Source organism: Dicentrarchus labrax, unplaced genomic scaffold, assembly GCF_905237075.1.
Source record: "Dicentrarchus labrax unplaced genomic scaffold, dlabrax2021, whole genome shotgun sequence".
Classification (NCBI taxonomy): domain Eukaryota; kingdom Metazoa; phylum Chordata; class Actinopteri; family Moronidae; genus Dicentrarchus; species Dicentrarchus labrax.
This window is the reverse complement of record NW_026136720.1, coordinates 31,371,645-31,386,884: the sequence shown is the minus strand read 5'-3', so window position 1 is coordinate 31,386,884 and position 15,240 is coordinate 31,371,645. Positions and strand designations below refer to the sequence as shown.

At 39.8% G+C, this 15,240-nt stretch overlaps 1 protein-coding gene and 1 non-coding gene across 3 annotated transcripts; both read right to left on the bottom strand.

The window, feature by feature from the left end:
- Positions 1-11,668, bottom strand: bbs2 (Bardet-Biedl syndrome 2). Of its 2 annotated transcripts, none has more exons than XM_051382675.1 (18): positions 11,564-11,668; positions 10,898-11,032; positions 10,358-10,585; positions 9,753-9,878; positions 9,340-9,402; positions 8,630-8,707; positions 8,384-8,488; positions 7,989-8,075; positions 7,718-7,853; positions 7,320-7,459; positions 6,892-7,021; positions 6,627-6,798; positions 6,359-6,488; positions 6,070-6,189; positions 5,632-5,769; positions 5,221-5,333; positions 4,533-4,681; positions 1-1,688 (listed from the first exon to the last, which is right to left on the bottom strand). In XM_051382675.1, the coding sequence occupies exons 2-18, from the start codon at positions 11,012-11,014 to the stop codon at positions 1,582-1,584; spliced, it is 2,139 nt and encodes a 712-aa protein (XP_051238635.1). In that variant the 5' UTR covers positions 11,015-11,032; positions 11,564-11,668; the 3' UTR covers positions 1-1,581. The 2 variants fall into 2 exon arrangements, with proteins under 2 accessions (XP_051238635.1, XP_051238637.1); XM_051382677.1 differs by lacking the exon at positions 11,564-11,668 and adding an exon at positions 11,213-11,500.
- Positions 11,669-13,995: 2,327 nt separating this feature from the next.
- Positions 13,996-14,067, bottom strand: trnap-agg (transfer RNA proline (anticodon AGG)). Its single transcript has one exon. It is a non-coding gene; the product is annotated as a tRNA-Pro (tRNA).
- Positions 14,068-15,240: the final 1,173 nt, after the last annotated feature.

The following is a 15,240-nucleotide window of genomic DNA, read 5'->3' as shown; positions in this document are numbered from 1 at the left end:
TTTTAAAACATAAGTTAATTTAATAATAGTTTATCTGTCACAAACACAAAATTACATTTAAAATCTCTGTGTACAATCTACAAAAGGTAAACAAGATAAAACACACAGCATTGGTCCTCAGTGACATTCATTCATTTACAATAGTTTTCTTTGGCTACAAACACCACGCAAAACACACAACAGCTGGGAGCAGAGACGAGAGTGTGAGCGAACTGAACACAGAACAATCGGGGCCACCAGTGACTTCAATGGCACGGCTCTCGGTCTGAGAGGGAGCTGCTCCCTGTCTCGCTCCAGCTGTGCTCTCTCTAAACATCGCTGTGTCAGCTGAATTAAACAGTCCGGGTGCCGATCCAGGAGATTTTCTACAAACCCTTGTTTCTTTGTGGAAGCAAACGTTGAAACATTTCTTCGACAAAGTCACCTGGAACAACTCTAGTGTGTTTGACGGATATTAGGCATAACTGTTTACTGATGCTGCCTGACAGTATGTATGAGCATGTAACTGAAGAAAAAGACGTTTTGACCCTTCCTAAGTCCCACCCCTTTTCGCTCTGTGCTCCAATAACAGTTGAGCAACCCTCAGTCAAATTTCTCCTTTTCTGTAGTTAGATAGGCTACGTGCTAAGCTCGTCTATGTTGAAAAAGACAACCCAATTCTGAAGATTGTTTAAATATAAACATTTATATATGCGACATGATGATACCTACCCATCAATCAAAATTAGCAAGCTAGTTAGCTATTTTTTGCTAACATTAGCATTCATATATAACTAGCTAGCAAACGACTGACGTAGATTGGCTAGCTATTTAGCTGGAAGTTTGTTACCGTTAGCTAGCAAACTTAAAATGTAATTATATACTGTATATATGTCGTTTTTATCTTTTAACCATTTTCAAAATGTGGTTATCTTTTCAACACAGACTAGCCTAGCACATAGCATATCTGAGAACAGGAAAGGAGAAAGCTGACTGAGGTTCTGACCGAAGCTTGCTCGACTGCTATTGGAACACAGGGCAAAAAGGGGCAGGGCTTAAGTTGGGTCAGCAATAGGTTGAGCCTTTCAGTTAAATGAATCAACATGACTTTCTCTACAACATCACTGTACTCAGTTCGGGGAAAGCCTCCAGTCCCCGTTTTGGTCTAGCTGAAGTCTCTAAACTGATGGATCACTCGTGCCGGCTGACTCCTACGCTCATTTGGACAATTATTTAGCTGAGCTGTAACTGCACTAAATCAAGCTCTACCAAACTGAGATGGATGACAACTCTACCAGTGCACTAAGCCTGTGGTCAGCATCTTATTTCTGTGAGCTAGCAGGATTTTCAAAGACAGTCAAAGTGTTATGGAGCTGGTGCCAAATGTTGCTTATTCCTAAATCATGGGGAAAAAATAAGATTAAGGCTACGACAGCGTCCGCATTCCGCAGTCTGAAGTGTCCCAGGCTCGCCATTTATCAGGCATGCTTGAAATAGATGAAGTCCGACATTACAGTGCTGATCGTTTGTGCTTGTGATCATTCTTCCTCTTCGATCTTCCATCTATATGCCCGTTCCTGCATTCCCCCCCTCCTTCTGCCCTCAGGAGGATGCAGTGCCAGCTCTCATGACCCTGAAGAGCGCGTTGACGTTATTGCTCTTGATGGCGTCTCGACAGGCGGAGATCACTTGGTTCTTGGGCTTACCCACTGAAGAGGAGGAGGAACAGCAAGAGACAAGATTCAGTTGAGGGGACAAGACAGGTATGCAAGATGTAACAACACATGAAGGTTGAGCCATATGCCTGTCAGCTTCTGTTCACATTCATATTCTTATTTTCTTCTTAAAGATCTCCCTACATACTTATTATTGCTTAATACATATTAATAGTGGGTTTTTAAATGCTTGCATCACTGCAATGGAAAAATACTGTTTAAACCAGTGAATGTGTTGTGACTGAAATGTGAAATGTGCTTGTCAATAGATGCTGTTAAGGTTCCCAGGTAATGTTTTGAGGCTCAATGTTTTTAACCAGAAGTTGTGCCAGCGACAGTTCAGAGCCAGATCTGGAGAAGAAAACAAAAGTATTGGCCACCGGATTAAGTAAGCACTTAGCAACAATTATCCACCAACACCAGGCTGGCTTTATTCCGGGCAGGCTTTCCTTTTTCAATGAGCATCACTTGGTAAATATATTGTATTCTAACTGGGGTAAAAACACTCGAGCAGTACGTCACGACATTGGACACCCAGAAAGCTTCTGAGTGTACTGAATGGCCTTATTTATTTGAAACTGTGAGGAGGTTTGGATGTGGAAGACTTTTGTAGACTCAACTGAAATTATTTACTAAATCCTCTATCATAACAAATAATACTTAGTCAAAGCAATTTAGTCTGTATCAGGGTGTAAGGAAGGGAGATTGTCCCGTTTGTTATTTAGTATAGCACTAAAACACTCAGATTATTCCATATTCCAGCTGGTGCATCAGAGTGTCTCTTTGATGATTTAGTTGTTATGTTAATGAATCCAGAAGTGGGTATGCCTTATCTTTTACAATATATTAAATAATACAATTATTTATTTTAATAAAATAAAAATACAATCTTACAGGATTGCCATGTTAAGGTTGTTCATAGTTATATCACATATTTAGGACTTAAAATATCAAAATTCTAAACTTTTGCACAAATTAGATTTGTGAGAAGGTTCTGATAATTGAAACACAGTGTAGAATACTGGAGGAGCTTCTCATGATTGCAAAAATAGGTGTCATTAATATGGTACCTCTACCAAAATTTTTTGATCTCTTTCAAAAACTGGCTGATATTGAAAAAGAGCTTGTGTCTTTGATAAAACCTTATGGCTCACTGTCGGCTACTGAATCAGTAAGTTATTAGTAATCGGAGTTCTGTTGTCAGACATTCACTGAAGATTCTTACTCAAATCAAACATGTCTACAAAGTCCCTAGTACATACACCATTTTGCCACCACTGTGCCTTTGCCCCAGCATTACTGGACAACACACTTTCTACATAGTGTGGAAAAGGGCTGTAGTGCATAAAGGACTTCTATTTACTTTTTGGTCAATTAAGCCTAAAGTACAATTTACCCCTTAAATTTGTTTGTTAGGCTACTTGGGCATTTTGTGAGGCGAGAACAATTCCCATTTTGAGTCTAATTGTGAGAGACACACTCTTTTGGAATTGTTTTTTCATCCCTCCAGAGAGTAAGAAGCTTATCACCAAATTTGTGAATTCTTCTCTAAAGCCCAGTTCAGACCAAAGAGATTCACGACGAGAGGAAACCGTTTTAGAACATTGCAGGGAAAAGTCTCAGCCAGGTGAACTGGTTGTATCAGCGTTGCGTGCAACTCAGCTAGGTGAGTCAAATCTCCAGTGGCTAGTTTTAGAACGTAAGGTATGCTACCTGTTTCAACAGCCAATTGGCTTGTTACAAAGTCAGTTTTGGACGGACAAAAAAATGGGATCACATCATCAATTTGATTGAAACAAGCCTTTAAATTTACCCATGCACCAAGGCCGGCTCCAAATTGTCAAACATCTCATTTTATTGAGAGTTTTCATCATTACATCTGTAAAATGCAACTGTAGCAGATAGGTCACTATCATTATCCTCATTTTATATTTAAGGATGCTACAAATGATATCCAGTTACAATATAGCTTGAAAAGACAACAGTTGGAAACCAAAGTACAGAGTCATTGCTATGGAGATGATATGCAGTGTCATCTAGTTGCATTGGTGTGAACTGGCAGCATTTCAGGATGTTGCAGACCAGTGCGTTGCAAGTAGTTGCAAGTTTTGATTCATCTGGGAAAAGGAAATCAATACTGTGTTTCCTGATAAAATGTGGAGGATTGCACTTTCCCGTATTCATAATTGTTCAATAAACAGCAGAGAGGTTAATTCAGTTCAAATAGGTTCACCATTTTCATTATTCTAATATCATGTCAAATAAATACTACACCTCTGTTTCTCCAATCTGTGATAAATGTAAGTCAGTTTTTTTTCCAGGGACTTGGCTCTCTAGCTAAGAGGACTCTTTAACTCTCCCTTCAAACATTCAAACAGCTCTATTGATTGGCATGGTACTGGCAGAAAATGTAATCTACTTTTGTTCCTGCATACTCTGCATACTATTTTTGATGGATTGCATTCAATAATAGGCAATATGTTGTATGCTACCAAAAAGAGGCTTTCCAGTCGGGTACTGGAGCTAGAGTGTGTTTCCAGCTGTAGTTGAGGACTCTGCTAAGCATTAAACTGACACATAAAATCTTAATTAGATGATTAAATCGCACTCCCACAGAAGCAAAGTTTGAAGCCCAAAAGATGGAAGCTGCCACATGCTAGAAAAATACCCACATACAATAATATTGATTGTCTTAGACAATTCCAGACATATACACATCCTCCCTCTCCTACACAAAGACTCGACTCCAAGCCTGTTAGCACACACACAGTACTGTCATCAGGGAATTCTGGTTACAGTGTGTCCTACACTGGCACTCACTCACACACAGTTGCCTACCTCGGAGTCTACCAGCCCGCTGTATGGCCTGGTTGACAGACTTGAGGCAGGCCAGAAGTGCATTGTGGTTGTTAGAGCGGATTTTATACTCGTTGACCAGATCCCTGTTGAGATCGTACAGCTCTCTGTAACGCTTCTTCATCGTTGTCCTACAGAGGAAAAGAGAGGAAAAAGAAAGTATGTGGAAAAGAGAGTGGGTTGGTTTGGAGCTGAGGTAAAAAAGACTTAAAAAAAGAGGCCTTTGTGCTAAAGGCCTGTCGTGCTGTTTTGTATGGTATTGAAAAGTGTTTCTAATATTTTGTCCATCACATTTATGTCAGTCATGGTAGACTAAATATTAGAAACACCTCCCATCAAAATAAAATACAACAGACCTCTTTCACAGTAGACATTTTGAAAAATGTTTTAATAGAAGAAAATGCACAAGTGAAACCAGTAACATTAATGATGACCCTTTTGTTTTTGATGCCTTTTAAAACAACTATACACAATACCACAGCTCTGGAAGTGGCTGACTTAAATTGGTATTAATTACACTATGATATGTTAGTAGGTATATAAAGTTATGAGTTAAATGTATTATCCATGCATTGCCTGTATTTCACATACAAGGACTATAAATGAGACCAATTAAATATACTGTCACTGAATAAAGTTTGTAAACTGTATTGACATTGTGGTAACTCACATGTCACCCATAAGGCGAGCATCCTCTGCTTGCACCAGCATGTTCCTGATGTAGTTGGAGTGGTCGGCCATAGCTGCAGTTAACTTCTGATGGACGGAGTGGAACTCGTCCACCTAGGATGCAGATATTTAAGACTCAATATTATATAAGCACAGCATCAACAGCATGTCTCTGTTGTACTGTAGAAACAGGCCACAGCTGCAATTTCAGTCGCGTAAACTCAGTAAAAATTATCTCCTAACTTTTAGGTCACTTTCAACATAAACTAGAATCACAACATTCATTTCCCATGTACTGCTCTTCTCAGCCTTGGCAAGCCTTTTACACTGGTTGCCTTTTTAGTCAAAGCTGTAGTCAGGTCAATGTACATGTAACGATGGACAGAGGGTTTCAATCTGATTAAGGCCAAACCTCAGTGAGTGTGGTCCGTAGCTCCTCAAAATATCCAGGGAAGTCTGCTTCTGCTGACAAGTCGTCTATTGCCAGGAAGGAGGCCAGTGATTGGACCAGATCTCCCGCCAGATCAATGTCATCGGTTCTCAGAGTGATCTGATTGGGCAAATTAATGATTAATTAACCGACTGACTTCTGTTGATTTAAAAGGAACTAATGATGATGATTGATGACAGTGAAAAGATTTTTGGCTGCGATATGGCTAAATAAACTGATGCCATTGATTTCATTGGTATTCTCAAATCCCAGTGACTTAATGTGTACTTGCACCTTGATCCTCATGTTAATGTAAAGTTAAAGTTGACTGAAAAAGTGTAGCATGAAACAACCAATGATTCTGAATTAAGGTTTTGGCTAAACACATAATTGTGTGTGTGTGTGTGTGTGTTGTTTTACTTGTCCATTGCTGGCCATGCTGATGGACAACAGTCCCCCTCCTCTTAGTGAATTAAAAGTGACATCCGGACTGTCGACTCCCTCTGGAAGCAGGAAGTTCTGATTCAGCCACATGACCACCTACACACCCCCACACACACGTAAACAGTTACATACACAGATCCAGAGAGATGAGATCAGATTTAAATTAACAAACATATGTCAGCATGTTATTGCCTTGAACACAGCCTGATCTGAATCACACTTCCTATCGTTCTCTGTCTTCCAGAGAGACGCTCTGACAGCTTACCCGCTGAGGTCGGTCGTTGATGCTGAAGGTGACCCTTCCAGGGGGCGGAGCAGCTGAGGAGTCAACTGTGATGTCATACATGGAGAAACGAGGCAGCTGACGAGTGATCTCAAACACGTGGAACTGGGTGCTGGAGTGGACAAAAAGAAAGAAATGAAGAGGAGGTGGTTGTGTCTGGGGGGGTGAGAAAGTCAGAAAGTATTATAACAATTATTATTATAAGACAACACACACATGCCTTACTCACACACACACACACACACCTTACCTTGTTTTCCCTCCAACAAAGGCTTTGATGTGCAGATCTACAGGTATATCTTTTGGGGGGACAATGGGGACTCGGATACAGCCTGACAGGTTCTGGGCACTGGGGTGGACAACGTGGCTCTCGCCCTCAAATATCCCCTCTGCAAAGATGAGCACTGCACGGATAATGGTTTCTGGGTAGGAAAAAGAGATTCAGGTAGTTTTGGTATTTACTCAGTCCCTGACATGCTGGAAATTCTCAGCTTCAGTGCGTAAACACTCCATACCATTTGGTGTTGAAATGCTGAGCTCTACATGAGCCTTCTGGGCCTCTGTAGCAGGTCTCACTGACAGCGCTGTCTGGAGCTGAGTATTGGCTGGTATGACACCCACCCCACTGTTTGTCTCTGACACACCCTGAAACAACAGTAAAGTTTGTAAGGATCTTAGCATACACATAATAATATACAGCCCAATGTTAATTAAGGAAAAGGATTAAGTCTAGTTTTCAAATTTCAAGCCACCAATATTAACAACATCTTGTCGACAACAAACAGTTAAAATGGAAACATATGCATCACCATATTCAAGGAATAAATGCTTGAATCTATATTTGAATATATCATGTATGATATATATATAATAAATGACTGAATACTATGTCACACAATACTATGTCACAAGTGACAAAAAAAGACTGAATAAATATATTTACCTTGGCATTCTCCTCATAGTTGCGCAGCTCCAGCAGGAGATTCTGTCTGCGCTGGCTGAGCTCTCTAATGAGGTCCTGTTCAGCACTGGAGTCCATGAGATTCCCTTTAAGGTCCTTACTGGCTGGCAGGTAACCACGGACTGCAAGATACACACATTTACAACATTGATGACATCCAAATACAAGCTTAAAAGGTGAGTTCTCCCAGAACTGCCAGTACAGGTAGGGAGATATTAGCTCTGATATGAAAGTAACACAAAGAAATACTGACAGAAATTTGTAAAAACCATTTATCCGGGAACACACACACAATGTCCAAAATTCAACCAGTTACAACATGTATCTCATATACACATGTACACAGAAAACAAACAGGCAGACACACCCAAACAACATACCCTCCCCCTCTATGGAGGTGCAGATAAGTTGCTGCTGTCCATCCAACCTGTAGTCTCCCTCCACCACTCCAGCCACAGAAGAGGAGAAGTTGTCTTTGAAAATGACCTCGCCCGTGCGGTCGCTACGAGCATCAATCTGAAATAAAAGGGGAATGTAATCAAAGGCTGAGGACCGGGTTTGCGATTGTGTCCAAAAACCTAATTACCAATCCAATTTCTGAAGTGTGAGAGGTTGTTTCTAGATGTCAGGCCTGCTAGGCTGTGAGCTGACCTTTCCATTGGACCAGCCAGTGATAAGCTCCACCACTCCATCTGCATTCAGGTCAAAGGCATGGATGCTCATTGCGTGATTCTTTGACTGAAAAGGAAAACATACATTACTAAAAAGGAAATAGAGGCACATTACACTTAAGGTATGGCTGTTCCTTTAAAGAGTGTACAGTCAATCAGTTCAAATGCCACACTCATGAAGACTTGGTTAAGGACATGCAACAAGACATCGGACAGTTTGCATGATGAAAGATATAGAAGGGAGGGACGCAGATGTAGAACAAACAGAACTAAAGCTTCCAAAGGGAAAGAATACATCACACATAAACCTACCAAATGCCAAATTTGTCTATTCTTATTGTCTTATAAGGTTTGATGATGATATGATTGTGCTACCTTAATCCTCCAGTAGCGGGCGGTGCGGTCATAAACTCCCACAGTGCCATTGGCCAGGGCATAGCCAAACCTGCTTCCATGCATATGACACAGTGATGTTACTGTCTGTATGGAAAAGGACAGAGGAAAAACTTACTCTGTCTGCTTCAGTGCACCACAATAAGATATAAATAATAAATACAATGTTGTCAGTATTTATGGTTTTCTCTGGAGTAAGAAAACTTAAAAAGCCATCCATCCATTTACCTCATTTTCAGTCATCTCAGAGACAAGCTCATCCTCTTTGAATACCCTGATATCAAAGTCCTCTGATCCTACCAGGAGCTGTAAACAAAACACACAGCAGTTGACAGCATTTTTAAATTAGCATATTAATATGAAGAAATCTTTAATTTCACTCATGTTTACAGCTCAGATATGACTATAAACCAAGCGCCAACTTCTGTGGCTGGCATATTGAGCCAAAAGAGGGGCCAACAACGGCCACTTGAAGCTGTCTACAGAAGTGAGTCAGTCTCCATAAGGCCACATATTAAAATGGCCAACTTTACAGCTGAAATAAACATGTTTACAGCCTGCCCCGAAAAACAGTTTCAGTCTCTATAGCTAATTTCCCTGTTCGTGACAACAGTACAGGGACTCGATTTTTATATAACTCACCCGATTAAATTATATTAAGACTTCGAGTTATACATAAGAGTGTAGACTGCCTACATGGCAATGGCCAGAGCCGACCACACTGACCTTCACAGCGGCTCTTCAGAAACCTAATGGGTGACATCCACGGAGACTACATCCATTTTTATTTATACACTCTGTGCTGTAAACATGTTTATAGTAGAGAGCTATAGAAAACAGGAGAGAGGAAGGAGGAAGACAATCCACAAAGCTCCACTGCTGTTAAGAAACTGCAGTTGAAGAGGCCACAGAGCACCTGACTACCAGTCAGGACTTACCTCATTTTTCCCATCCCCAGTGAAGTCACAGAGCACCAGAGACCTGACATTATCACCAGTTACCTAAAAACAAGATACTTTATGAGTACAATAATTTAGTTGATTCAGATATTTAAAGGAAGGTTTGATCTTGACAGGGACTTTTGGATTCACTTATCCACTCATGTAAAATTAACAGGCCTACTCAAATACACTGGGGAAATGATCTTGTCCAGTAAGTGGCTACATGCTGGATATACAGAAATATAAATAATTAAATTGTGCTGTTACCAAACAAGTTCAGTATTAACGACTGCATTTAAGGTTTTCAACATTCAGTTTTGTATTCGTTATATTGCTATTCAAGGAAAAAAACTCAATGTAAAACAGACTGTAATGTATTCTGATAACTACTAAAATGTCTTAGTTCTTACTGTCCAGAAGTGGTCGTTGCCCTCATAGTCAAAGCCTTGTAAGGCGCAGTTCCCTCCAATGATGGCAAGAGGAGTCGGGATGTCCCCGAGTTTTCCCAACACAATAGCATTGGCCCCATCCGTCACCTACAACCACACGGAGGAAACAGAAACAAGTGACATACTGTACAGTAGCTGTGTCCTTCACATTCTGAAGTTCTGCTTTTAAATTGTCTGATTCATTAATGGCACAGGGATTAATTCCTCATCATCAGTAGCCTCAGGTACATGTTCATTTCCGGAGCCTCTCAACAAAGGAAAACAAAGTTTTTAAAATAATTTCTGACATTTTGACACCAGAACATTGTGTAGGAATACCAGGGAATTGAGTACTTAAATGAATATAATTAATAATTTACACACGGTGTAAGATAGTCCCAGGTCGCTGAAGACCCGAGGTATGCATTAAAGCTCTAAGCAGAAATTTTACAAAAAACTGTGAGCATTGAGAAATAACCTCAATGCTGCGATGTACATTTTTCATTGTGATTAGTTTGTCTTTGACTCCATTCCCAGCAGGACCTACCACTGCATCCCAATATATCCCTCTACTCAGCTCCACTCACCTCCCTGTAGAAAATATCAGCATTGTCATGGACATCATAGGCCAGCAGGTTGGTCTGAGATCCCACCAACAGCGTGTCCCCAGTGGTGTTTGGTCCCAGTGTCCCTGCTGTCAGACAAGTGACAGCCTGGTTGATGTTGAGCAGAGAGATATCAGAGTCCTGGGTGCTCTGGCTCAGTCGGTGGGCCACAGGTCTCTGACCACGAGCATGAGGGTTGTGGATAAAAACCTTTCCAAGAGAAAGAGAGTTGAGGACATGTGGTGAAAACATGTAATGTATATGGTATAATTAATATTAAAAGGTGAGAATGTTTGTTTATAGTTGGAAGTGAAGTACTGTAGAGTGGGTGAGTTCAGAAAGACATGGATACTCTCTATACATAATGCTATAACAAGGCCACAAAAACAAGCATGGGATTTGTAGTTAAATGTTATAAAGGAATGAAGAATTGTAGTCATCAACATGCTATACTAGTGCTTTCTGTTCATTATATATTAACCAAAGTTATGTTGAAACAGTGAAAATGTTCATTTGCCTCACCTTTCCAGCCTGTGTGGCTGCAGTAAGGCATGGGTGGACTCCATCAAACTTCCCCACAGTCACCATGCGAGGGTTAATCTTATGGTTCAGCTTCAGAGTGAATATGGGGACCAACATGGTGTCTCCTGTATATTCCTAAGCAGACAAAAACCAAGAAGAGACCAGTTGTAGGAGGCAATTTATTAGTTTAGTTATTTTCGGATATTCACGTAAAGAGTGGCCAACCAAGCACATGAGCAAACTATTTTGTCATGCACACAACCGAGTGACAATGCGTGATTTTGCTACTAACGTTAATGTAATTACAGGCTTTACCTCAGGCACTGAGTGGAGAGTCCTGTTACCTAGCAACAAAGAGTGGCAAGCTAACTAAAGCTTTTCATCTGGTTAATCTCCCTGACGTTTGCTGTACAAGACTGACAATTATTCACCAAAAAGACAGAGCACTTGGCTCTTTAACATATCCTAAGCCCTGTATCAGTAACAAGTGCGGTATTAATACTTCGAAATAAATAAAATCGCCTATATTTGTCTTCATTGCCCTGGGAGACTAGCATAACTGGCTAACGTTAACGTCGCTGACTTCAATGTTGCCGGAAACTGCGACAAACAATTGACAGTACTAACAAACGAGAAGACCGTGCCAGGTTGTGCGAACAGCCTCACCTTCCCCCCTCCTCAGCTGCAAATGTTGGATTTTAGTTAATAAAATGAGCTAGCCAGCTAATGAGCGCTCAGAGTTGGCAGGGTCCCTGCCAACAACAACTTCCTGTCTACCGTTTTCAAAATAAAAGAACATGGGCCCGTCTTGGGTTACGGACTAAACTGGAACGGGTCCAAGACATTGATTAACACTGAACAATGCAATGATGCAAGTTAGTGTTTCGCATTTCATTGAGGGCTATTTGTTCAAATATTCACATTGAGAAATAATGGGATTGAGATGAATTGTAGTCCACATCCTACCTATAAATACCCAAATATAAGTTGGTTAATGACCGGTTACACACTAATAATATCCATGACATATAATGAAGGTTGGTGGGTTATAAAGAAGAGAAACTTTTGTTAATTCTTTTAAACTGTTTCTATAAACCAACAGAATATGTTGCTGTGTTTATACACACTATACACACCAATAATACACATTATTATTGGTCTAGAAGGAAAGTAAAATATCTAACTTTCTGTCCTCCATGGGGAGAACATATTATTATTCTCCATCTACATTGAAACACTGAATATGTTTAAAGTTTTATTCTTTCTATTTAACTCCATATTGTTAGTTAACACCTCAACATGGTATGGGTATCATCGGATAATCTGTAATTGATTTATCATCAAAGGGAAAACCCCCTAAAGGAACATGGAGATGTGTTATTGAATTCACAGATAAATAAGTCAAAGTTTTAGTTTTAAATTACTGTATTTCCTTTTTAAAAAAGCCTTTATATATTATCCCAATAGGAGCATGCCATGTTTTATTCAGTGGAAGGAGACTTTAGGAGAAACAAGGATGCTCAGGAGCTAACGTTAGCTAATGTTGACTCTACCGTAACTTTGGTAGCAAATAATGCTTTTTTGTCTCTAACAACTTCTACGAATAAAAGACACAGAATCGGAAAATTCATACAACAGAGGAAAAAACGGTCTTTGGTGAGAGTTGTATGGCTAATTCATCCCAACGTTGTATCGAGGTAAGTTTCACCCGTTTGTTTTTTACTTTAGCATTATGCTAGGTTGTCGTTAAAAACGTCCACGCTTAATTAACATGAACTGTTTAGATAAGAGGCCATAGATAGTTTATTATCAGTGTAAAAATATCTTTAAATCAAGGTGTGTTCTTTTAAAGGTCAGAAAAATAACTAAGGTTAATGAGGTCAGTTATCGGTCCCTATAAATTACATTTACAAAGATTTGTGTCTGTCCAACCAGCAGTCTAAAGTTCAATTCTTAACCCTTAATGTACAAAGCCCAAACATACTCCGTCCAAAATCAGAGAAAAGAAGACTATAGTCACTTTACAGAAGCTGGAAATAGAGAATTATTGGCATTTTCATTTGAAAAAAATGTCTAAAACTATCAATTATTAAAATATTTGCTGATTGGATTTTCTATTGGTCAATTTATTATTTAATAATTTCAGCTCTATTTGCACAGTTTTCCTAAAGACTCAAAGTGATAGGGTATAATGCTGATAGAGCCCCCGATGTATCTGCTGCCTGATATTATCGGTATGTATCTGGTTATCTGTACTTTTTTTTTGGGGGGGGGGGTATAATTCAGAAAAAAATAATGTTTTGGATAATATATTGGTGTCCCTGAAAAGTTTATCAAGTAGAGTATGCTGTGATTTACAACACTGTGGCAAGCAGCACAGAGAGAGAAGAAGCAGCTCTCAGCAATGTCAACTAGAAGTGGTTGACAGTGTATATATTATATTATTTAATGTAAATTGGGTTATTTGTCTAAGAAAGCAGCCTCCTGAGAAGCTTTGCATAGTCGTATCGGTGTACAATCCACACAGAAAAGATCTATTTTCGTTCTAGCTCAAAAATTCACTAAATTTGCTGCCATATCTTCTAAAATGGGTAACAATACTGGCCTCAACAGTCTGTAACACTAGTAACTGATATGGTTGTTTCCAACTCAAGGTGATCAGTGGTGTAATCACTATAATCCACACATCCAGATGTGCAGTTTGTGACTTTAAGCAACACATCAGTCAAATTCACTTGATATTACAGTTGTTTCTTTTTCATGTTGTTTTGTTGTTGTTATCAAGCTACTGGGGACATCTCAGGGAGGTTCAGTACAGAGGAGGCCAGAACACTCTTAGGATCCATTTAAAACATCAAAGTCAGGTAAGTACAGTACAAAACCATGTCTTCCTTTGGAGTATCCTTAGTTTAATCATATTTCTTTCTCCACTCAACTTACTCATCACCCTCATGTTTTCGGTCTGTGTTCATTTATATCATTATGACCATATAGAGGTTTAAAGTCATAGGTTGCAGCCTTGTGTTTTCACTTATGCCTCAGAAATCAATGTGAAATTTTACTCTTTAAGTTTCTGTGACCCCAAGGGGTTAAAGGGAGGGCTCGTCCGGGATTTGAACCCGGGACCTCTCGCACCCTAAGCGAGAATCATACCCCTAGACCAACGAGCCAGCAATTGTACCTCTAAACAGCTGTTCCTCGTTACCTTCAAAGCCCGTGCTCAAACTGTTCAAACTGATGATGTGGCATCTTAGTCAAACAGCGCCCTCTGAACGTGATTCACTGCGATGTAATTGTAATGGCAAGATCAGTCTACGGCTAGTGATTTCTTCCACTTCTTCCAGTGTCAGAACTTTAGAGCTTTTGGATGATTTGTGATCGTGTTTGGATTTGTGTGCTTTTTTCATCGGCCTATCTTCCAACTGGTCATCACCCTACTGTGCTTTGGCAAGAAGTGAAATGTCAGAAACATGAGATCATAGGGGTTTGACGCCAATAGATCTTCCTAAATGCTACACGCTGGACCTTTAAATGTACAATATGTCATTTCTGTTACTAGGAGGTCTCTCACATCAAGTTTGATGATGTTGTGAAGTGGCGTGGGATCATGGGAGTTATTGTCTTCACCACCATTGTCATTGCATCTTCTCTCAGTTAGGATACCTTCAATGTTAATTCTTCTGGAGGTGTTTTGCATGTACCCAAATTGTCCACAGAGGTCTCCTCCTCTCTAAAACCACCTGACTAGGTGATTAAAATTGATAAAAACGTCAATAAAGCAGATTCACCTTAAAAATCAGTGAGTTCTCTGACACTCTTCAGCAGACAAAGGACGTCCTGGAGTTGCTGCTAACGTTTGCGAAGCTTGTGTCCCTGATAACTTAAGATCCAGATGTCCAATGACTACAGTCTTTATCTGGTTAAAATATATGGTCAAAACAACCAGAATCTAAAAAGTGTATCATAGAAATTTGGCTTAAAATTGGATAAAACCACAACGGATATGACAGGCAAACGGTGAAATTCACCTGAATAAAATTATAGATTTCTCTGGGTTTGACCATTGTTGGAAATATTTGAGATAACGTAAGTACACGTAAGTACACGTAAGTACAAACATTTAATTTCATTTTAATGTAGAAATGTTACATACCGTAAAACTTCCAATAAAAGCAGGGTCCCTAATAGACGCAGGTCTCCTTTAAAAGCCTGGTGTGGCTACACGTTTTGACAAATAAACGCAGGTTTCCAATAAAGGCCTGGTCTGGATTTTATAGAAATGATCTGAATGTATACAACATCTTAAAGTCGAGTTTTAAGCCATTTAGATCGCCTAAACAAAT

Excerpts from the sequence above, each read along its gene's own strand:
- bbs2 (XM_051382675.1), bottom strand. The coding sequence starts at position 11,014 with ATGTTGGTCCCCATATTCACTCTGAAGCTGAACCATAAGATTAACCCT. Across the intron at positions 6,489-6,626 it reads TTTGTTGGAGGGAAAACAAG|CACCCAGTTCCACGTGTTTG; the intron begins GTAAGGTGTGTG and ends TGTCCACTCCAG. Across the intron at positions 5,334-5,631 it reads TACGGACCACACTCACTGAG|GTGGACGAGTTCCACTCCGT; the intron begins GTTTGGCCTTAA and ends TCTGCATCCTAG.